The sequence below is a fragment of the Cydia fagiglandana genome, chromosome 18, assembly GCF_963556715.1.
Source record: "Cydia fagiglandana chromosome 18, ilCydFagi1.1, whole genome shotgun sequence".
In the NCBI taxonomy this organism is placed as follows: Eukaryota; Metazoa; Arthropoda; class Insecta; order Lepidoptera; family Tortricidae; genus Cydia; species Cydia fagiglandana.
In genome coordinates this window covers 17,618,663-17,642,478 of record NC_085949.1, presented here as the reverse complement: position 1 = coordinate 17,642,478, position 23,816 = coordinate 17,618,663, and the positions used below count along the sequence as shown (strand labels likewise).

General features: G+C 36.4%; 2 protein-coding genes across 2 annotated transcripts in view; one reads left to right on the top strand and one right to left on the bottom strand.

Moving 5' to 3' along the window:
• LOC134673457 (ribosome-releasing factor 2, mitochondrial) overlaps positions 1 to 15,713 on the bottom strand; it is a 34,672-nt gene extending 18,959 nt beyond the window's left edge. Inside the window, exons 1-3 of the mRNA XM_063531446.1 lie at positions 15,539 to 15,713; positions 15,244 to 15,372; positions 14,492 to 14,629 (exon numbers count right to left, since the gene is read on the bottom strand). Of these exons, the coding sequence (XP_063387516.1) occupies positions 14,492 to 14,629; positions 15,244 to 15,372; positions 15,539 to 15,689 (418 nt within the window). The 5' untranslated portion in view covers positions 15,690 to 15,713. The remainder of the gene's footprint in view (positions 1 to 14,491; positions 14,630 to 15,243; positions 15,373 to 15,538) is intronic.
• Positions 15,714 to 15,899: 186 nt separating this feature from the next.
• The window catches only part of LOC134673455 (5'-3' exoribonuclease 2 homolog), a 62,277-nt gene continuing 54,360 nt past the window's right edge, over positions 15,900 to 23,816 (top strand). Inside the window, exons 1-2 of the mRNA XM_063531444.1 lie at positions 15,900 to 16,090; positions 16,170 to 16,409. Of these exons, the coding sequence (XP_063387514.1) occupies positions 16,016 to 16,090; positions 16,170 to 16,409 (315 nt within the window). The 5' untranslated portion in view covers positions 15,900 to 16,015. The remainder of the gene's footprint in view (positions 16,091 to 16,169; positions 16,410 to 23,816) is intronic.

Below are 23,816 nucleotides of genomic sequence, written 5' to 3'. Positions count from 1 at the left end.
CGACAATAATCATAAACATTGAATTAATAAATTAAATTGCGAATTCATTAAAATATACAATACAAATTCTCAATTAGATCAATTACAATAAAAAAAATTCTAAAATTGTAAAAAATGTAAAAAAAAGTCAAATAAAAAAAAAAGAAAGAAACATTCATATACGTATAAATAAAGTATTTGTTACAATTTATGTTAATGACAATCAATAATTAACAATAAATCTAAAATGTAGTCTGTAAAACACTGTAATACATATGCTTAACTGCAAACACTAAAATTAAATAAATAGGTACCCAATTGGTCAATCACAGTAACTTAAAATCAAACAAAAATAAAGTTTATGAGGTTAAAATAACACATGAAAATACAATTCCACAAAATAAAATAAAAAAATTAAAACCAGAATAAATCACAATTTAAAACATAAAATAATGTTCATTGACTAGATTACTTAATGACGACTAATGCCCTCTACCAAGGAATCGGGGTCACAATAATGCAAAACCACGAGGTGAAGTTTCGCCGTCGCTCCCAACCCAACCAAACCGTAGGTGCTCGACAGCTCCCTTACACAGCTACAGATGGCGCGTCGTTACGTGCTCCTGCGCAGGCAGGACGCGGGAAAAGATCCAGTGTGAGGTGACAGCTCGTTAGTTCGACCATAAGCTCCTAGATGGCGGTATATATGCAGGAATGGTACGTAGGGTAAACAAGTTTTTATATTAGGCGAATCAATCTTTGTAATGATTATTATATCGTACACACACATTAATCTGGCACTGCGCATTAACCTCCCGCAGGACTTGTCACTATTTCCGCGCCGCCATATCACAGATCTTGCACATTCACTGTTGATAACTTGTTGCAAATGTAAACAATGCTACGTCAAATCCAAAGATTCCATTTTACGGCACTCGATTGCCGACTATTGATAGAAAAACACTTGTGCACAGTCCGGCAATAAATCTGCAAGTGTTAAAATGTCTCTGGAGAAATTCTTTTCACTTTTTCACTATTAAAAAAGGCCAAATACGCGGACCCCGTAGTACCTGTTAGGGTAGTTCTACCCTCCTCAATACCCTCCTATTATTCAAATAATATTCTGAACATATATAGTAATTAGACTGGTCATATTTTTCATAAAATCTATTTCGACTGGCAAAGCATATAACTTTTTGGCAACCGGGTTTTTTAACCTAATTAGATCCCGCTGAATCAGAATTTGCCGGTTGCTCGATCGAAATCTTGACCGGAAGTGAGATATTTGACATTAAAGGTCCCTTTTTTTCGTTTTTCGTAAATAACTCTTAAACGGTGGCACATAGCAAAAAATGTTCTATAACATAAGTATTCTGCATAAAATTGCCTACAAGAAAGATTCAGTACAATTTTTCGCTAGGATCAATATTCAAAGAGATTTTAACGCGGGAAATTTAATTATAATCACTTCTAAGGTCCCGTTTTTTAGGTTTTCGTAAATAACTCATAAACGGTGGCCAATATCAAAAAATGTTGTTAGACGTTAATAATCTACACAAAATTTTGAACAAAAAAAGATTCAGTATACTTTTCGCAGGGATCAATATTTAAAAAGATAATAAAGAGGGAAAGTTAATTATAATAAATTCTAAGGTTCCTTGTTTTTATTTTTTCGTTAATAATTTGAAAAGTATGACTCATTGCAAAATAAAAACTTATACATAAATAATAAACGTAAAATTTCCTACAAGAAACATGCAGAACACTTTTCGCTAGGATCAATATTTAAAAAGACAAAGCAGCGGGTAAGTTAATTATAATCAATTTTAAAGTCCCTTTTTAGTTTTTTGTAAATAACTCGTAAACGGTGTCCCATAGCGAAATAGGTTTTTAAGAATAAATTATCTACATAAAATTTCCTCCAAAAAACATCTAGAACACTTTTCTCTAGGATCAATATTTCAAGCGATATTAAAGGAAGAAAGTTAATTACAATCAGTTCACAGGTCACTTTTTTTAGTTTTTCGTAAATAACTCGTAAACGGTGGCCCGTTGCAAAACAATATTCTACATAAAATTGTCCACAAAAAAGGTTCTGTACACTTTTTCGCTACGATCAATATTTAAAGAGATATTAAAGGGGGTAAGTTAATTATAATCAATTTCCAGGTCCCTATTTTTAGGATTTCGCAAATGACTCGTAAAATAAGCCTCATAGCAAAATAAGTTCTTAATGTTCTTGTAAATAAATAATCGATATAAAATTTTCTACGAAAGACATATGGAACGCTTTTCTCTTTTTAGGGTTCCGTACCTCAAAATGAATAAAAACCGGCCAAGCGCGAGTCGGACTCGCCTTGCAAGGGTTCCGTACATTACCCAATTTTTAACAGTGTATTTTATATGTTAAACGCGAGTGAATTGCCTTTAAAAAACCTGTAGGGATCGGTTCAAAAACTAAGTAATGTCCGACTCGCGCTTGACTACATAATTCTAATAGGTTTTTCTGTCATCTATAGATTCTATTCTGTATATCTTTTCAAAATTTTAGACCCAGTAGTATCGGAGATAAAGCCCCCTTCCCCAAAATAAAACATTAAAATACAAAAATTACCCCCCCCCCCCCCTTTATCTCCGAAACTACTGGGTCTAAATTTTGAAAATAAAATAAAATAGTTCTTTACCTATATAGACGTAAACCTAAAAATAGGGACCTGGAAATTGATTATAATTAACTTACCCCCTTTAATACCTCTTTAAATATTGATCGTAGCGAAAAAGTGTACAGAACCTTTTTTGTGGACAATTTTATGTTTAATATTTATGTAGAATATTGTTTTGCAACGGGCCACCGTTTACGAGTTATTTACGAAAAACTAAAAAAAAGTGACCTGTGAACTGATTGTAATTAACTTTCTTCCTTTAATATCGCTTGAAATATTGATCCTAGAGAAAAGTGTTCTAGATGTTTTTTGGAGGAAATTTTATGTAGATAATTTATTCTTAAAAACCTATTTCGCTATGGGACACCGTTTACGAGTTATTTACAAAAAACTAAAAAGGGACTTTAAAATTGATTATAATTAACTTACCCGCTGCTTTGTCTTTTTGAATATTGATCCTAGCGAAAAGTGTACTGCATGTTTCTTGTAGGAAATTTTACGTTTATTATTTATGTATAAGATTTTTTTTTCTATGAGTCATTCTTTTTAAATTATTTACGAAAAAATAAAAACAAGGAACCTTAGAATTTAGTATAATTAACTTTCCCTCTTTATTATCTTTTTAAATATTGATCCCTGCAAAAAGTGTACTGAATCTTTTTTGTTCAAAATTTTGTGTAGATTATTATCGTCTAACAACATTTTTTGATATTGGCCACCGTTTATGAGTTATTTACGAAAACCAAAAAACTGGACCTTAGAAGTGATTATAATTAAATTTCCCGCGTTAAAATCTCTTTTAATATTGACCCTAGCGAAAAATTGTACTGAATCTTTCTTGTAGGCAATTTTATGCATATTACTTATGTAATAGAACATTTTTTGCTATACACCACCGTTTAAGAGTTATTTACGAAAAACGAAAAAAACGGACCTTTAATGTCAAATATCTCACTTCCGGTCAAGATTTCGATCGAGCAACCGGATCGGATTCAGCGGGGTCTAATTAGGTTAAAAAATCCGTTTTCCAAAAAGTAATATGATTTGCCAGTCGCATCAAGAAGGAGAGCGATTTTGAATTTTTTTGTCTAGTCTAAATATCATTACTTATTCTGTGTACAGTGGAGAAAACGAATGAAATTATGCAATTTGATTTTGCTATTTTTAAATAAAGAGTAACTAAACAGTATTTTCCACAGTTGTTGGTAATGATACCATCTCTTACAATTTCTCTTCATGAACATTTTATGATACCTAACCTTCCAGTTTTCGCCCGAATTGATCAAAAAATTCACCAACTCCATTTACACCAACCAAATAGAAAACGGGTCCGTGTCCGAATTCGTGATCTCGAGTCCGGGTCCGCGTCCGGGTCCAGGTTCAGGTAGAAGTCGAATTCAAAATCTTGCTTGTTTTGCCAGTGGGGTAACTTCCTTAACAATCAATTAGAAAAAGACAAGTCGTCGAGGAGTTCCGTTCTGATCATCATCAGCAATACCACTTCATCAAATGCCACTGTTCTTAATGTAAATCCTTGTTTGCCTGATGAAAATACAAGAGTCACTATACAATGCCATTAAGATTTGTAGAGTTCCCTCGATTCCTTATGGATCCCATCATCAGAACTTGAGCTTCACGAACATATGACTTAAAAATCTAACGTGCTTAACAAACATAACGAAGACACATCCCCAAACATGAGCTATGCGTCGTTGAAGAGTTCCATTCTGATCATCATCAGCAGTTTCACTTCATCAAATGTCACAATTCTGAATGTAAATGCTTGGTTTGTTTAAAATACACCAGTATCACTATATGTTAGGGTGGTTCAAAAAACATTTTTTTTTCCTAAGGGGCACCCCCTTATTTTGTTAGACTTATTATGTTGATAAATTGAGATTATAGTTGAGATAAATTAAGAAACTTGGTGTAAAAGTTTCTTAATTTATCTCAACTTTACTTCGTTTTTTTTAGCATTAGAAATTAGGTAAACAATCTTGATGTGTCGTCTGCTTTCATAAGTAATAGTTTTTGAATTTTGAAAAGCGTTTTTCAATTAAAAGACATGCTAAGATCGCTTACCTTCTTGCAAGTTCTTTCTAATGCTAAAAAAACGGACTATACAATGGGTAGGACATCAATTTTAAATGAGTTTGTATGAGTACCTCATTTTCTAAAATGAGGTGTTACAATGTCTTACTTCAAATGAGGTGAGGTACTAGCATATTTTCAGCGTCGACTATTCTATTAATCCAACGGGCCAATGGTGACAAAAATATTTAATAAATATACATATTAATGTATTCATCACTTCCTTTGTAAATTAATAAATAATAATAATTAAGGAGTGCAATTCTGGAGGTAGAAGGTAAGAATAGAACTTATAGGAGAAAGATCCCACATAGTAACTTAATTTGCTGCTTTTATGAAACTTTTTCTAATTTAGCTCTTTAGATTGTTAGATTGTTTTGTCCTCCTCCTTGCTACTTGATATAGTTTTAAGTATAATAATCACTAGCGAGAGCGACCCGCTCCGGCTTCGCACGGGTTAACAAATTATACATACACCTAAACCTTCCTGAAGAATCACTCTATTGATAGGTGAAAACCGCATGAAAATCCGTCCAATCGTTTTTGAGTTTATCGCGAACATACAAACAAACACACATACAGACAGACGCGGCGGGGGACTTTGTTTCATAATATGTAGTGATATATTTCATAACCATAAAACTACCACATTTTTAACAAACTAAGGAGAACAAATTCAATATTTTCACAAGTCATTATTATATAGAAGTGACTAACTTACCACTTCAGATAATTTAACAGTAATATCATCAATATGATATTAAACAAAGCACCATTCGCTCCGGCCGCCGCCGGCTACATTTACATTTCATTTTTTCATGCAAAAGGCACCAAGGAAGATCCGCGGGTAAATTTAATGGCGAAAACGATGTGCATATTTTGTTATTTTGGTATAATTATAAGAATTATCACTAGGTATTAGGTATTAGAGAACTAAAATTAGCTACAGCGACGTACGAACGAACAAAATAAATAAAAATATGTCACAATCATAATTTGTCAGTCCGAAGTCGTTTACAAATAATGTTAATAAAAAGTATTGCAAATTCAAATCGTTATAATTTACATCTACATGTTTATTTTACCTATGCAAATTATACTTACTTTTTATTTAATAAACTTGAAACTTATTGAAATGATCATATATTGTGTACGCTACAGTATTATATTTCAATAATATTTTAGTCACTAAAGGATTACTGTTTATAAGCAAGCTTCGTAAATGCCTGTCTGGTATACAGAGTGCGTACCGCGATCCATGTTCGTCATGTTGCCTCCCTGTCACACTTACGTACAAATTTACAAGTGCAACAGAGAAGCAACACGACGAACTTCCTTTTGGTGACTGATTTCTCGCGCCATTTTGACAAGTAAGTTAGGATCAAAAAGGCTTAAGATGTATGAAAGCTTGCAGCGCTTACGCTTGTTGTCTTTCGTGTTTAATTTTTAACGTATTTTCGGTGGTGACGCGAGGCGATATTGAAGTACGGCGCGTGTCTGTCTTACTCCCTCTTTGGGTATTTCTAATTCATTGTTTCATTACTTTTTCTATTTTTGTGTTTAAATCTTAATGCGGTTCACAGAATACATCTACTTACCAAGTTTCAACAGTTCTTATAGTTTCGGAAAAAAGTGGCTGTGACATACGGACGGACAGACAGACAGACATGACAAATCTATAAGGGTTCCGTTTTTTGCCATTTGGCTACGGAACCCTAAAAAGGAGATATTAATTCGGTTTTTTAATGTTTGATATCTCCGTCATTTTGGGATCGATATTGAAAAATATTTTTTTAGTTGAGTTGTAACTTGTAAGTATATACATACAGATTGGTTCCGTCTTTGTCAAAACCCAGTTCTGATGGTGAGATTTATGAGGAATCGAGGGCACTCTTCAAATCTTGTAAGGGTGGTTCACGTTTGTATGGGAAAAATTCAAACTCTAGCTAGAAGAAGCGGCACCCCCTCATTTTGTTACACTTATTATGTTGACAAAATACGCCAAGCATCTTGCAATCTTAACTACAAGGGGGTGCTCAAACACTTTGAAATTTTTCAAATTGTATGAAATCAAAAAAATAAATAAGTTACTATTTTTTTGATTTTTATGTAAGTAGTAGTTTTCACATTATTTGAAAGTGTGATTTAAAAGATATTATTTTGAAAGAAAATGTTTTTCTACTTCAAAACTTATACATCACATGTGCAAATAGTGTGAAACCAGATATTTTAAATAAAATTCTGAATCATAATTAGTCTTTTTGTTGGGTTTCAAACAACATACAAAATTTCAACGTGCTTAACCACGTTGAAATTAGTGTTGAGTCGCTCACTCGCGAGGCACCTCATTTGTACCACTCATTTTGTTAATTTGTCGCAGTACTTCATACCGCAAAAATGTCTTACTTCACTCCTCTATTCATTTTACTCATTTACTCGCGCGCATCACAAACACCTCTTGCCACACAAATCATTCACACACTTCAAATTTCAAAAAAACTCTTATCCTTTCAAATTCACTCGCGAACCTCAAAAACTCAACGCTCCTCACAACTTGCAAAAGAGTCCCTGGATGGCACGAGGCGCTAGGTGCTCGCCTGCTCGCCGACATACAAAATTCAAAATGTCTCAAATGAAGAAACGAGTAATGGCCCACACTGTCAACTGCCGAACTACAAACCTTATTGCAACGACAAAAGGTCCACCGAGAAATGCGTTGAGTTTGTACCATTCACTGCCTCGCTGTGACGTCAACACCTCAAAAATCCTTTCAAAATGAAACAATGAATTAGAAATACCCAAAGAGGGAGTAAGACAGACACGCGCCGTACTTCAATATCGCCTCGCGTCACCACCGAAAATACGTTAAAAATTAAACACGAAAGACAACAAGCGTAAGCGCTGCAAGCTTTCATACATCTTAAGCCTTTTTGATCCTAACTTACTTGTCAAAATGGCGCGAGAAATCAGTCACCAAAAGGAAGTTCGTCGTGTTGCTTCTCTGTTGCACTTGTAAATTTGTACGTAAGTGTGACAGGGAGGCAACATGACGAACATGGATCGCGGTACGCACTCTGTATACCAGACAGGCATTTACGAAGCTTGCTTATAAACAGTAATCCTTTAGTGACTAAAATATTATTGAAATATAATACTGTAGCGTACACAATATATGATCATTTCAATAAGTTTCAAGTTTATTAAATAAAAAGTAAGTATAATTTGCATAGGTAAAATAAACATGTAGATGTAAATTATAACGATTTGAATTTGCAATACTTTTTATTAACATTATTTGTAAACGACTTCGGACTGACAAATTATGATTGTGACATATTTTTATTTATTTTGTTCGTTCGTACGTCGCTGTAGCTAATTTTAGTTCTCTAATACCTAATACCTAGTGATAATTCTTATAATTATACCAAAATAACAAAATATGCACATCGTTTTCGCCATTAAATTTACCCGCGGATCTTCCTTGGTGCCTTTTGCATGAAAAAATGAAATGTAAATGTAGCCGGCGGCGGCCGGAGCGAATGGTGCTTTGTTTAATATCATATTGATGATATTACTGTTAAATTATCTGAAGTGGTAAGTTAGTCACTTCTATATAATAATGACTTGTGAAAATATTGAATTTGTTCTCCTTAGTTTGTTAAAAATGTGGTAGTTTTATGGTTATGAAATATATCACTACATATTATGAAACAAAGTCCCCCGCCGCGTCTGTCTGTATGTGTGTTTGTTTGTATGTTCGCGATAAACTCAAAAACGATTGGACGGATTTTCATGCGGTTTTCACCTATCAATAGAGTGATTCTTCAGGAAGGTTTAGGTGTATGTATAATTTGTTAACCCGTGCGAAGCCGGAGCGGGTCGCTCTCGCTAGTGATTATTATACTTAAAACTATATCAAGTAGCAAGGAGGAGGACAAAACAATCTAACAATCTAAAGAGCTAAATTAGAAAAAGTTTCATAAAAGCAGCAAATTAAGTTACTATGTGGGATCTTTCTCCTATAAGTTCTATTCTTACCTTCTACCTCCAGAATTGCACTCCTTAATTATTATTATTTATTAATTTACAAAGGAAGTGATGAATACATTAATATGTATATTTATTAAATATTTTTGTCACCATTGGCCCGTTGGATTAATAGAATAGTCGACGCTGAAAATATGCTAGTACCTCACCTCATTTGAAGTAAGACATTGTAACACCTCATTTTAGAAAATGAGGTACTCATACAAACTCATTTAAAATTGATGTCCTACCCATTGTATAGTCCGTTTTTTTAGCATTAGAAAGAACTTGCAAGAAGGTAAGCGATCTTAGCATGTCTTTTAATTGAAAAACGCTTTTCAAAATTCAAAAACTATTACTTATGAAAGCAGACGACACATCAAGATTGTTTACCTAATTTCTAATGCTAAAAAAAACGAAGTAAAGTTGAGATAAATTAAGAAACTTTTACACCAAGTTTCTTAATTTATCTCAACTATAATCTCAATTTATCAACATAATAAGTCTAACAAAATAAGGGGGTGCCCCTTAGGAAAAAAAAATGTTTTTTGAACCACCCTAACATATAGTGATACTGGTGTATTTTAAACAAACCAAGCATTTACATTCAGAATTGTGACATTTGATGAAGTGAAACTGCTGATGATGATCAGAATGGAACTCTTCAACGACGCATAGCTCATGTTTGGGGATGTGTCTTCGTTATGTTTGTTAAGCACGTTAGATTTTTAAGTCATATGTTCGTGAAGCTCAAGTTCTGATGATGGGATCCATAAGGAATCGAGGGAACTCTACAAATCTTAATGGCATTGTATAGTGACTCTTGTATTTTCATCAGGCAAACAAGGATTTACATTAAGAACAGTGGCATTTGATGAAGTGGTATTGCTGATGGTGATCAGAACGGAACTCCTCGACGACTTGTCTTTTTCTAATTGATTGTTAAGCAAGTTACCCCACTGGCAAAACAAGCAAGATTTTGAATTCGACTTCTACCTGAACCTGGACCCGGACGCGGACCCGGACTCGAGATCACGAATTCGGACACGGACCCGTTTTCTATTTGGTTGGTGTAAATGGAGTTGGTGAATTTTTTGATCAATTCGGGCGAAAACTGGAAGGTTAGGTATCATAAAATGTTCATGAAGAGAAATTGTAAGAGATGGTATCATTACCAACAACTGTGGAAAATACTGTTTAGTTACTCTTTATTTAAAAATAGCAAAATCAAATTGCATAATTTCATTCGTTTTCTCCACTGTACACAGAATAAGTAATGATATTTAGACTAGACAAAAAAATTCAAAATCGCTCTCCTTCTTGATGCGACTGGCAAATCATATTACTTTTTGGAAAACGGATTTTTTAACCTAATTAGACCCCGCTGAATCCGATCCGGTTGCTCGATCGAAATCTTGACCGGAAGTGAGATATTTGACATTAAAGGTCCGTTTTTTTCGTTTTTCGTAAATAACTCTTAAACGGTGGTGTATAGCAAAAAATGTTCTATTACATAAGTAATATGCATAAAATTGCCTACAAGAAAGATTCAGTACAATTTTTCGCTAGGGTCAATATTAAAAGAGATTTTAACGCGGGAAATTTAATTATAATCACTTCTAAGGTCCAGTTTTTTGGTTTTCGTAAATAACTCATAAACGGTGGCCAATATCAAAAAATGTTGTTAGACGATAATAATCTACACAAAATTTTGAACAAAAAAGATTCAGTACACTTTTTGCAGGGATCAATATTTAAAAAGATAATAAAGAGGGAAAGTTAATTATACTAAATTCTAAGGTTCCTTGTTTTTATTTTTTCGTAAATAATTTAAAAAGAATGACTCATAGAAAAAAAAATCTTATACATAAATAATAAACGTAAAATTTCCTACAAGAAACATGCAGTACACTTTTCGCTAGGATCAATATTCAAAAAGACAAAGCAGCGGGTAAGTTAATTATAATCAATTTTAAAGTCCCTTTTTAGTTTTTTGTAAATAACTCGTAAACGGTGTCCCATAGCGAAATAGGTTTTTAAGAATAAATTATCTACATAAAATTTCCTCCAAAAAACATCTAGAACACTTTTCTCTAGGATCAATATTTCAAGCGATATTAAAGGAAGAAAGTTAATTACAATCAGTTCACAGGTCACTTTTTTTTAGTTTTTCGTAAATAACTCGTAAACGGTGGCCCGTTGCAAAACAATATTCTACATAAATATTAAACATAAAATTGTCCACAAAAAAGGTTCTGTACACTTTTTCGCTACGATCAATATTTAAAGAGGTATTAAAGGGGGTAAGTTAATTATAATCAATTTCCAGGTCCCTATTTTTAGGTTTACGTCTATATAGGTAAAGAACTATTTTATTTTATTTTCAAAATTTAGACCCAGTAGTTTCGGAGATAAAGGGGGGGGGGTATTTTTTGTATTTTAATGTTTTATTTTGGGGAAGGGGGCTTTATCTCCGATACTACTGGGTCTAAAATTTTGAAAAGATATACAGAATAGAATCTATAGATGACAGAAAAACCTATTAGAATTATGTAGTCAAGCGCGAGTCGGACATTACTTAGTTTTTGAACCGATCCCTACAGGTTTTTTAAAGGCCATTCACTCGCGTTTAACATATAAAATACACTGTTAAAAATTGGGTAATGTACGGAACCCTTGCAAGGCGAGTCCGACTCGCGCTTGGCCGGTTTTTATTCATTTTGAGGTACGGAACCCTAAAAAGAGAAAAGCGTTCCATATGTCTTTCGTAGAAAATTTTATATCGATTATTTATTTACAAGAACATTAAGAACTTATTTTGCTATGAGGCTTATTTTACGAGTCATTTGCGAAATCCTAAAAATAGGGACCTGGAAATTGATTATAATTAACTTACCCCCTTTAATATCTCTTTAAATATTGATCGTAGCGAAAAAGTGTACAGAACCTTTTTTGTGGACAATTTTATGTAGAATATTGTTTTGCAACGGGCCACCGTTTACGAGTTATTTACGAAAAACTAAAAAAAGTGACCTGTGAACTGATTGTAATTAACTTTCTTCCTTTAATATCGCTTGAAATATTGATCCTAGAGAAAAGTGTTCTAGATGTTTTTTGGAGGAAATTTTATGTAGATAATTTATTCTTAAAAACCTATTTCGCTATGGGACACCGTTTACGAGTTATTTACAAAAAACTAAAAAGGGACTTTAAAATTGATTATAATTAACTTACCCGCTGCTTTGTCTTTTTAAATATTGATCCTAGCGAAAAGTGTTCTGCATGTTTCTTGTAGGAAATTTTACGTTTATTATTTATGTATAAGTTTTTATTTTGCAATGAGTCATACTTTTCAAATTATTAACGAAAAAATAAAAACAAGGAACCTTAGAATTTATTATAATTAACTTTCCCTCTTTATTATCTTTTTAAATATTGATCCCTGCGAAAAGTATACTGAATCTTTTTTGTTCAAAATTTTGTGTAGATTATTAACGTCTAACAACATTTTTTGATATTGGCCACCGTTTATGAGTTATTTACGAAAACCTAAAAAACGGGACCTTAGAAGTGATTATAATTAAATTTCCCGCGTTAAAATCTCTTTGAATATTGATCCTAGCGAAAAATTGTACTGAATCTTTCTTGTAGGCAATTTTATGCAGAATACTTATGTTATAGAACATTTTTTGCTATGTGCCACCGTTTAAGAGTTATTTACGAAAAACGAAAAAAAGGGACCTTTAATGTCAAATATCTCACTTCCGGTCAAGATTTCGATCGAGCAACCGGCAAATTCTGATTCAGCGGGATCTAATTAGGTTAAAAAACCCGGTTGCCAAAAAGTTATATGCTTTGCCAGTCGAAATAGATTTTATGAAAAATATGACCAGTCTAATTACTATATATGTTCAGAATATTATTTGAATAAACTTAGGATAGGATACTTAGGATAGGAAATAAATGTGTGTTTTTATATCTTTAAACCCAATTACTAAGTAGACTGCACATACATTAAAGTCACATTAAATTTCCATTTTGCGAAATAGAGATTTCAACCTTTAACTTTGCAAAAGTAGATAATTGAAATATTCTAAAAGCAATAAAAATAGATTAGGTTAGATTCGAGCTACAATGACATTAGTTTGGGTTCAAGGCAAGGTTGCAGGGCCTCAACAAGGGAAAAAAGGGGGAGGGACTGTTGGCCTGGCTCAGTGAGCCAGAACTGACCCACTTATCCCTACTACTGCCGTAAGCAGGTAATGAATTCCCAATGTATTAAGTTTAGGTTTAATAAATTATAAATATATTTTATTAATAACATAATAATATACAAATATGTATAAGCATAAAGTAATAAATAAGCCTACAGCTATTAATAATGTCCGTAATCTGTATAATCCCAAAATACGGATCCCTCGTATGTGGATGCTGCTTACATAATCTCGTCTGTCAAGGTGTTTCGGCAGGAAAGGCCTTGGCAGACTTATAAATTCCTGAAATGAGGGTTCATACCTACCGACTAGAATTGGTTTCATGGTGGTATCAGATGGGTTACTGTACGGTAACCGATGGTCATCTTGCTTATAATCTCGTCTGCCAAGGTGTTTCGGCAGGAAAAACCTTGGCAGACTTATATATTTCTAAAATGGGGGTTCATATCTACCAACTGGAATTGGTTTCATGGTGGTATCAGATGGGTTAGTGTAGGGTAACCGATGCCGACCTTGCTTACATAATCTCGTCTGCCATGGTGTTACGGCAGGAAAAGCCTTGGCAGACTTATATATTCCTGAAATGAGGGTTCATACCTACCGACTGGAATTGGTTTCATGGCGGTATCAGATGGGTTAGTGTACGGTAACCGATGGTCATCTTGTTTATAATCTCGTCTGCCAAGGTGTTTCGGCAGGAAAAACCTTGGCAGACTTATATATTCCTAAAATGGGGGTTCGTACCTACCGACTGGAATTGGTTTCATGGTGGTATCAGATGGGTTAGTGTAGGGTAACCGATGCCGACCTTGCTTACATAATCTCGTCTGCCAAGGTGTTTCGGCAGGAAAAGCCTTGGCAGACTTATATATTCCTGACATGAGGGTTCATACCTACCGACTGGAATTGGTTTCATGGTGGTATCAGATGGGTTAAATTAGGGGTCCCGCTGGCCACCTTTGAGAGCGTCTGCCAAGCACTTCCGGCAAAAAAAATACTGGCAGACTTCGCTTTTATGTGTCTACATGTAAATTTCTAACTGCTGCCATAACTATTATTTCGGTATCAGATGGGTTAAATCAGCCCCCTTTTTTCGCACCGGAAGTGGCCTTCTTTTTCGTACTTTCGGCAAGTTCCGCCGTGGCAGACTATCGAATTCGGACTTAGCATCACTTTTATGGTTTCCCATTGTGTATTTCATCGTGGTATCAAGTCGGTTAGAAAATTTGCGGCCGGCTCTTCTACTATATATATATTATATCTATTGATACTTGTTTCTCCTGTCATTTTAACATTAAATTTTAGAGACTAAATACAACATAGGTTTCCTAAGTTTTATGGATGATAAATTAATATTAAATTAAATATTCATTTATTTCAAGCCTGGGGCCCATAAAAAACTTGTTAGTAACAATGCCTTAGTCTATATTAGTATACAAAAAGTAATAACAATTAAATTTTACATTACAGTCTGTAGAGAAACAGAATAAAAAACAAAAGCATAAAGGAGGGACCTACCTGCTGAAGCGTCCAGCACAACCACGGCACCATCGAGGACAGCGAGACTCTGTTCAACCTCCATAGTGAAGTCAATGTGGCCCGGTGTGTCTATTAGGTTGATCTGGCTGCCTCGCCATTGGAATGATACTGCCGCAGCTACAAAAAAGAAGTAGAATAAACAAAATTACTACCAATTTCCATTGGCAGTTTATTTGAAAGTTTGAACACAAAAAACAATACCTACAAAGAGTTAAGTGTTAAGTTTTGAACACAAAGTTTGAAAAAACAAGTGCAGTGATATACACACTTCAGCTTTCAGCTGCTAGCGTATTAAACTATATAATAACATAATAACTGGGAGACCGAGCTTTGCTTAGAAAACATAAAAACTCAAAAATGCATGTTTTCCCAGAGATAAGATCTAGCTTGATCAATTTTTTGGCCCTGAAATATAGCATTAGCAAAATTTCATCAAGATCGTTAGAGCCATTTCCGAGATCCCCGAATATATATACATAAATATATAAACAAGAATTGCTCATTTAAAGGTACAAGATAATATAATAAAATACTTTAATAAACTTACTTGTATGTAAAAAAGTCTCTTGTATACAAATTAATGATGTATCTCGGATTGTCTTAAGACAGTATTATAAAATACAAAAGAAGTTTAAGGTAATTTAAAAAGCAAATTAAAGTAATTTTCTTTAAAAAATGTAAAACCATATTTCATTTCACTTTATTTATGGAAAGTATATGTAAGTTGTTACAAGTAATAGTGATCCCTCGCTGGCGCTCCTGCTCCATGTAGTCGGTGACCGTATTCCCGTGGTGCACCTCCCCCATCGTGCGGATAGTGCCCGAGTAGAACAGCATTCGCTCTGTCGTTGTCGTTTTACCTAAACACGGCTTATCATTACCATTCATTTATTTATTATTGGGTGCTATAGTCGCAAATCAAATTCCTTATTACAAAACTAGTTTCGAGCTGGTTGGGCAGCGAAATACAAAAAGACAAGCCCTAAGAGTGGACAAATAAAAAGTTTTGAGTGTATCAAATCTAACCTGCATCGATGTGTGCCAATATGCCGATGTTGCGTATTTTCTCCATTTTAACTTTACTGTCGGTATCCGCCGTACAATATCTTCGTAGTTGTGCATTTTTTAATATTTTTCTGTAATAATTTACGTAAGAAAACGTTCTCATCTTGGTCATCGCAGCCCTGAAATCCTGAAAATTTTGACAACATGCGTGTGACACTGACCACACACTGACAGCCAGCTGATTTATTTATTTTAAAATCAGTGAAAGAGGCAACGGTTTACAACTCTTTCAGTCAACTCAAACGATTATTCGCGTTTTTTTACCTAACTGAAACGCTCTTGACAGTTGCGTTTGTATCTTTCTCTTTCTCACGGTTCACCCTTCTCTTTCCAACAATGGCATCTTTCACGATTTGTTTGTGTTGAATACGTGACAAAGTTTAAATTTACAGGATAAGAGACAAAATTGTGGAATAAGAATTAGGCATATAACAAAACATGGGAGTACCAGCATTCTTCCGGTGGCTCAGCCGCAAATATCCGAGTGTGATCGTAGAATGCATCGAGCAAAGAGTAAAGTGTTTATAACCTAAAAATGATTTATAATCTTGCTATGAATTAAATATTTATTGTTTCTACGCTATTCTTGCAGCCTCAGGATGTGGACGGTGAGTTGGTATACACAGACTCGTCGTTGCCGAATCCGAATGGGGTAGAATTTGACAATTTGTACCTGGACATGAACGGGATCATCCACCCGTGCACTCACCCCGAGGACAAGCCGGCGCCGAAGGACGAGGACGAGATGATGGTGGCCATCTTCGAGTGCATCGACCGCCTGTTCCGCATCGTGCGCCCGCGCAAGCTGCTCTACATGGCCATTGACGGTGTGGTGAGTCAGGTTTTGCTTATAACTGCTTTTCTTTCTCATTGTTTGCTATTAAGACTTAATTTTACTATGACTACCAGATGAACCACCAAGAAAACTTTGTTGCAGCATATCAAGGGTCTGCCCCTGGTCATTTCAAGTATACCTATTTATAAATACAAAATAATCTTTGGTACCCTTTTACAGAATGAAATTATTATGTTTATGCCTGATTGAGTGTGTTTTGTTTAAAGTACACAAGTTCTGCTTGCAACTGCTACACCATCTTTTACTCTGTGTGCCTTGTTTAAAAAGTAGATTCTTCTAATTTTGCTGTACTTTTGTTGTAAGGTTTACTCGGGTAATTCTGAATGTCGAAAACTGTCGGATAATTCCGAAATGAGACTTTTATTATGATGGAATTAAGGGTGATTTTCATCTGAATTTCGGAATTATCCGACATTCGGTATTACCCAAATACACCTTATAAGCCTTTGTTACGTACGTGTGCTGGCTTGCTAGCTAGAACCGAACTGGGGGTACCCGCAGATCTTCTCATCTACCCACATGTCAATATATAACATGCCTTTCCCTCTGGATAGATGACACTTCACTACTTTTTAGAAGTTAATATTGAAAGTCAGTTTTGAACTACACTGTTTATGCACTTAACTATATTGTTCGTTTGGATTGAGGAGTAGCGCGTTGAGTGAGTGGTTCGTTTTTAGGTTATATTTCCTTAAATAAAACAACTTTCCTTGTTTACTAATCAGGTGGTGGTATATTTAAATATAATACTGTAGGTTAATCCTATAGGCGTTTAGATGGAGGGTAACGAGAAGGAGAAGCCTCCAGACGAGGCTGATGATAATAACATGAACTGGGAGACAGTCTCACGTAAACGTAACTTGGATTTGTCACCGACCAAGCTGGAGCCTTCTCCTAAAAAAATTGTAATCGACCCGTCAGAGGCCGGCAATCAATCGGGTAATACAATTAATACAGTGGAGTCTAACAACAGTAGTGTGGTTGAGTTAAACAAAAATGATCCAGCCGAGACAAGTCAAATTAATACAGTTCATTTAAACAAAAATAATTCAGACGAGTTCAACCCACATTTATACAAACACCCCAGTCTAGACAGCAAATACCGAGAGTACAATGCCGAAGATGATGGACCATTTATCGTTCATGTCTCTAGAGAGTCTGCACCATCTTCCAATGCTTCTCTAAAACCCATCAATGTAGGCCTTTTGCTTACTCAAGCAAATGTTCATAATATCCAGAAAGAAGGTGGTATTAAATCAGTAGGTCGCAACAGAGTAGCAGTAACCTTCTCCACAGCAGCTGATGCAAACAGTTTCTTAAAACACCCGCTACTAGACAAACATAAGTTTATAGCTGATATTCCTTCATACCATGTGTCGCGTATGGGAGTTGTGCGAGGAGTTCCTTCGGATTGGTCGATGGAGGAGTTAGTCAACGGCACAAACCTCAAAGAAGGTAAAGGAAAAATCCTTAAGGCTCGACGACTGCAACGAAGGGTGACAAAAGATGATGGCTCCTCATCCTGGGTACCAACCCAGTCGGTGGTGGTTACTTTTGAAGGGCAATCTTTACCATCAAAAATCTTCGCATACTACACCTCACTAGTTGTAGAAGTGTATCAACTGCCAACTATTCAATGTAGGAAGTGCCTTAGGTTCGGACATATTCAAACACAGTGCCGGTCTGATGCCAGATGCTATAAGTGTGCACAAAAACACCCCGGTGATGGATGCAATGTAGCTCCAGAACATGTGACATGTATATTTTGTTCCGGCAGACACTTTGCTACAGAAAAAGTATGCAATGAATATGGTCGGCAAAAGGCCATTAAACTTGCCATGTCTGAACAGAATATCTCATACGCAGAAGCAGCAGCACAGTTCTCAGCGGTTCGCAGGCCATATTCAGATGTAGCAAGAGTCATGTTTGAGCCGGTTACAGACTCTTCACGATCCTCCCAGTCCCCATGCCACCCTGATACTTTCATGCCAACCCCTCCGTCCACCACTTCATATCGTAAGACCGTATATCGAGCGCCCCGGACGAGGGTCTCTCTCTCCCCCGGTTATGATAGAGTAGCTCACAACAATATTGTCCGAACTCCCCCACCTCAACTGCCCAATGGCCAAGCTCTGAAAGATTCTTCTGCTTACAATAGAATCACTCCCAATGATGACCTAATGGAGCTCTGTCTAAAATTCTTGACAAACATAATCGCTAAGTGGAGCGATTGCCTACCAGACGACGTTGCACCCTTAATGATCACACTCGCGGAAAGACTTACGTTCCATAATGGCCCCCCCGGTCACATTTCTTCAGTGGAATAGTCGAAGCATTATACCAAAGAAACCTGACCTTATTCAGCTCATCAACGATCATGCTGTGACTGTTGCGGCCATTTCGGAGACATGGTTACGCCCCGGCTCTTTTTTCAGAGTGCCGGGCTTCTCATGTCTTCGGGAAGACCGTAGCGATGGACGCGCCGGATGTGCGTTGTTCATCAAACGCGGTTACCCTTTCGCCCAAATTTCTATCCCCCCTCATTCGGATGGGATTAATGCCGTAGCTGCCAAGGTTATGGGCATTAATTTCATCTCTATATATATTCCCCATCCTGAAGTAGTTGATATATATGAATTAACGTCTATTCTCAAATCGGTTCCACCTCCTCTTATGATTTTAGGGGACTTCAATTGTCACAATATGTCATGGGGGTCATACCATTCGGATGCGTTTTCATCAGCCCTGTTGGATTTATTCGATGAAATCAATGTGGGAGTTATTAATGACGGTACTCCCACGCATCGGGTATACCCAGGCCAGAACCCCCAGTCAGTCCTCGATCTATCTGTGTGTTCTCCTAGTTTATCTTCTTTATTATCTTGGAGGGTATTACGCCAGTCGTTCGGCAGTGACCATTTTCCAATTATTATCACGAAGCCTTCTTCTATTCTTCCAATTCCGTCCCCTGAACCTCTTTTAAAACACAAAATTCAATCAGCAGACTGGCCCAATTATGCATTATTTGTAGAGGAAAGTATGAAAGAGTGGGACACGAGCGAAATGGGTCAAGATGAAAAATATTTAAAATTTAAAAATGTGTTAATAGAGTCCGCCGATAAATTTATCCCAAAAAAGAAACCTGCTAGACTTAAAATCCCTTCACCCCCGTGGTGGAACGCAGACTGTACGGCAGCCGTTAAGGAAAGAGATGCCGCTGAAAAAACTTTCAGCAATACCGGAAATCTAGATGACTACATTTCTTTTAAAAAAATCTCTGCACGTACAAAGCGCTTCCTAGCAAAGGCTAAAAAGAGAGGATGGAAGGGATTCTGCGAGAGCTTATCTCCTAGAACCCCTCCATCACTTGTATGGCGGAACATAAAGAGGTTCAGGGGTTCATTTCAACCAGAGTCTATGCCCACCACAGATGCTCCTTGGCTGTCAGACTTTGCAGATAGACTTGCCCCGTCAACTGTCCCTGAAGCATCCTGCTTGTTACTTCCCCCGCTGTCAGGCACCTTGAGCTCACTGGACATGCCTTTCTCATATTCAGAACTCAGTCTAGTGCTTAGTGGATTGAGAAATACTACACCTGGAGAGGATGGCATACCATACTGTTTCCTGTCTAAGCTAAATTCATCTTCACAGGAGTATCTGCTCGGTATTCTAAACCATGCCTTTGACACGGGAGAGATCCCAGTTGACTGGAAGACCCAAGTTATTATTCCAATCCTTAAACCATCTAAAAACCCAGACGAGGCTAGCTCATATCGACCGATTGCTCTTTCCGCGACAATGGGAAAGATATTAGAGCATCTGGTTAAAAATAGATTGGAATGGTTTGTGGAAAACAAGGGTATTCTAGCTGATACGCAGTTTGGCTTCCGAAAGGGCCGTAGTACAATGGACAGTTTAAATATTTTAACAACTGATATCCGACTAACCCTTTCAAAAAACGAATATCTGCTGGGATGTTTTCTAGATATTTCTGCGGCCTACGACAATGTCCTTCTTCCGGTGCTCAGGGCAAAAATGCTACATCTGAGCATTCCCGCGAAGATTGTACATATTGTCACCAAATTGTTCATGGGTAGGTCAATTAAAATTAGGAATGGTAATTCCTATTACCCACCTCGAACTTTGTGGCATGGTCTGCCGCAAGGATCGGTACTCAGCCCCCTGCTTTACAGTATCTACACCTACGACTTGGAGCAATCTGTCCTATCCTTCTGTAATATCTTGCAGTATGCTGATGACCTAGTCCTATACACATCAACAAAGTCAATGGACAAAGCCACTGCTAGTCTGAACACAGCTTTGGGTTACCTCAAGGATTGGCTTGATGAACATGGTTTGACCCTATCGCCAACAAAAAGCTGTGTAGTGACTTTCAGTCGCAGAAGGACCATGCCTGATGCAGATGTCTGTTATGGTGGTGTGATGATTCCAAATAAAGAGTCAGTTAAATTTCTAGGTGTTATTTTAGATCATAAAATGTCTGGCACCACACACCACAAATATGTACTGGGTAAATGTGAGAAAAATATTAATATTCTTCGAGCATTGTCAGGTGTCTGGTGGGGCTCCCATCCTTATTGCCAGAAGCTACTATACAATGCCATCATACGTAGCCATATAGACTATGGGTCATTTTTAATGGAACCCTGTAATAAGGATGGCCTAGATAAATTAGATCTTATACAGGCTAAATGTTTAAGGATCATACTAGGTGCTATGCTTCCCTCTCCCAAAAATGGCATGCAGGTGGAAGGTGTTGAACCACCGTTGTCTCTACGCAGACAATACCTAGCCGACAGGTTCTTGATCAAAGCCAGCTCTTACAACAACCACTTGCTGCTTCCACGCTTGCAGGCGCTGGCACTGGAGGTCACTGAAAGCAGATATTGGACATATAAAGCTTTTCCCAGAATAGTAATTTCTTTTTCAAAATTAATTAATATCCACCCCAGTTTATATCAATCTGGTGCTAACCCTTTATTTGAAGTGGCGTTTGAGACCCTAATATACTCACCAAAGGTCATATTAGATATAGGAATTTTCAAAGATGATCCAGGAGCAAACAACAAATTTAATAAATTTTTAGATAAATGGCAAGATTACTTACCAGTTTTTACTGACGCTTCTAAGGTGGATCCTGCAAGATGTGTGGGAGCAGCGGTGTGGATTCCACGGTACAATATTGTTCTTCCATTTAAATGTCCTCCTCAAGCGTCCATTTTCACAGGTGAGGCAGTTGCTATTCTTGAGGCTGTCAAATATGCAGACACACATAACATTAAAAAAACAATTATCTTCTCAGACAGTAGGAGTTGCCTGCAGGCAATAGTAGGCAATCAATTAAAATTTAAAGCCAAATTCCCATTGATTCTCGAAATTAAAGCTGTGCTACGTAGGTGTGAATCGAGGGGCCTACATATTGTTCTCGGATGGGTTCCAAGCCACTGTGGTATTAGAGGCAATGAGATGGCTGATATATGGGCAAAACGGGCGATTGAGATAGGTTCACTAAAACAGGAAATTTACAGTACTGACCTATTGAGTTGTGCGCTATCTGATATGTTTAATACATGGCAGAGGCAATGGGATATTTCTAGATTGGAGACTGGTAAACATTATGGCTGTGTACAACCTCGAATTACTCGAAAACCGTGGTTCTATCGATTCCGTACTTCTCCGAAGTGGGTAATATCCACCATTAGCCGTTTACGCTTAGGCAAAGTATGTACCCCGTTATTTCTGGCTATGATTGGTGTCCGTGCGAACTCATTGTGTGAATGTGGGTTGGATGAGGGCAACTTGGACCACATCTTCTTTGCTTGTACAAAATGTAGCTACTCGCTGTACGATGTATTACCCGAAAATGTTCCACGACCTATATGCTTTAGCTCGCTACTTTGCCACATGGATACTAAACTAACTTCTATTCTAATTAAATATTTACAAACAAATAACATTAAACTCTGAATAATGTCTTGTCTTTTCTAATTTAATTCTTATAATTCATGTCAATCTACACTCGTTTTATTCTATACTCTATATTTCTATATTATATATATCGTTTTCTTCTCTTCCACTTCCTTCATGTTGGCACTACTAACGTTCTGTCATCCGCTTCCCGCTTCTTTGCTAATCGTTGTATTTGTCATGTGTTTGTCTGTGATGTTCATAACAATTATTTGTTTTTAGGTTTCCCCAACTACATCCTCCCAAAAATGCAAAATTATTATACCGAACATTCTCCTCACGTGTGAAAGTCAACACCGACATTGGCAAATTCACCCTGTGCAAAATTGCAGGGAGTAAGCCAGAAAAAAAAAAACAAAAAAAAAAAAAAAAAAACTATATTGTTCACTTATACCCTAACATGCTTTCATAGTCTTTTGTAATTATTTAGTAACTATTTAACTATTGGCTATCTGCACTATAATGTTCATCATCTCCACTATCAGACTCAATGTCTGTACTACCATATTCTTGAAGAGCTATCTTTTTCAAGGATGGTCTGTTGGACGGTGGGCTTTCACTCGACCGGGATTGCTTGTTACTGTTTAGTTCATTTCTAGGCACTGTATCATCCGAATCCCGTACTAAACACTCTTCAGGACCTTTCACACCAATCATCTCTGCCCACTGTCTCGGTGGAGGGATTCTTATTGTGCCAAAACCCTCATCTTCTCTTTCTTCTTCCCCTTGTTGAACTTCTTTACTATTACTTGATGGTCTTGCTTTGATTTCAACTTGTTTTTCTTCTTCTGTGCCACTTCTAGTAAAACCAAGCATCTGGTTGACATGTCTAATAAATAATTTATTTCCTTGTTTAATTTTATATCTTAACACTCCAATCCTTTTGACTATTGTTCCTTCCAACCATCTAGGCCCAGTTCTATAGTTCCTGAAACAGACTGTCTCTCCCACTCTAAATTCTCTCACACGTTTTGTTTCATTTTCCTCAATATCTTCTGTCTCCTTTTCTTGAATCGAAAGGGGGTGAAGCCTATCAAATGTAGTTCGGAAACGTCTATTGTTCAGGAGTTCCGCGGGTGTCTTACCAGTGACAGAACTGGGTGTTGTCCGCAAACCATACAATATCTTTTGCAGTCTGGTTGACCATGGAAGATCTGGCATCTTCTTTAACTTCAATTTTATTGTCTGTACCGTTCTCTCCGCCTGTCCATTTGACGCAGGATGATATGGAGGTACCAGTATATGTCTAATACCATTCTGTTTAAAATATTGACTTATCTCTTCTGACGCAAACGCTTTTCCGTTATCGCTCACTATGGTGTCTGGCAGCCCTTGTTCAGCAAATATCTCATCTAACTTATTAATTACCATACTTGAACTTTGCTCATTAACTAT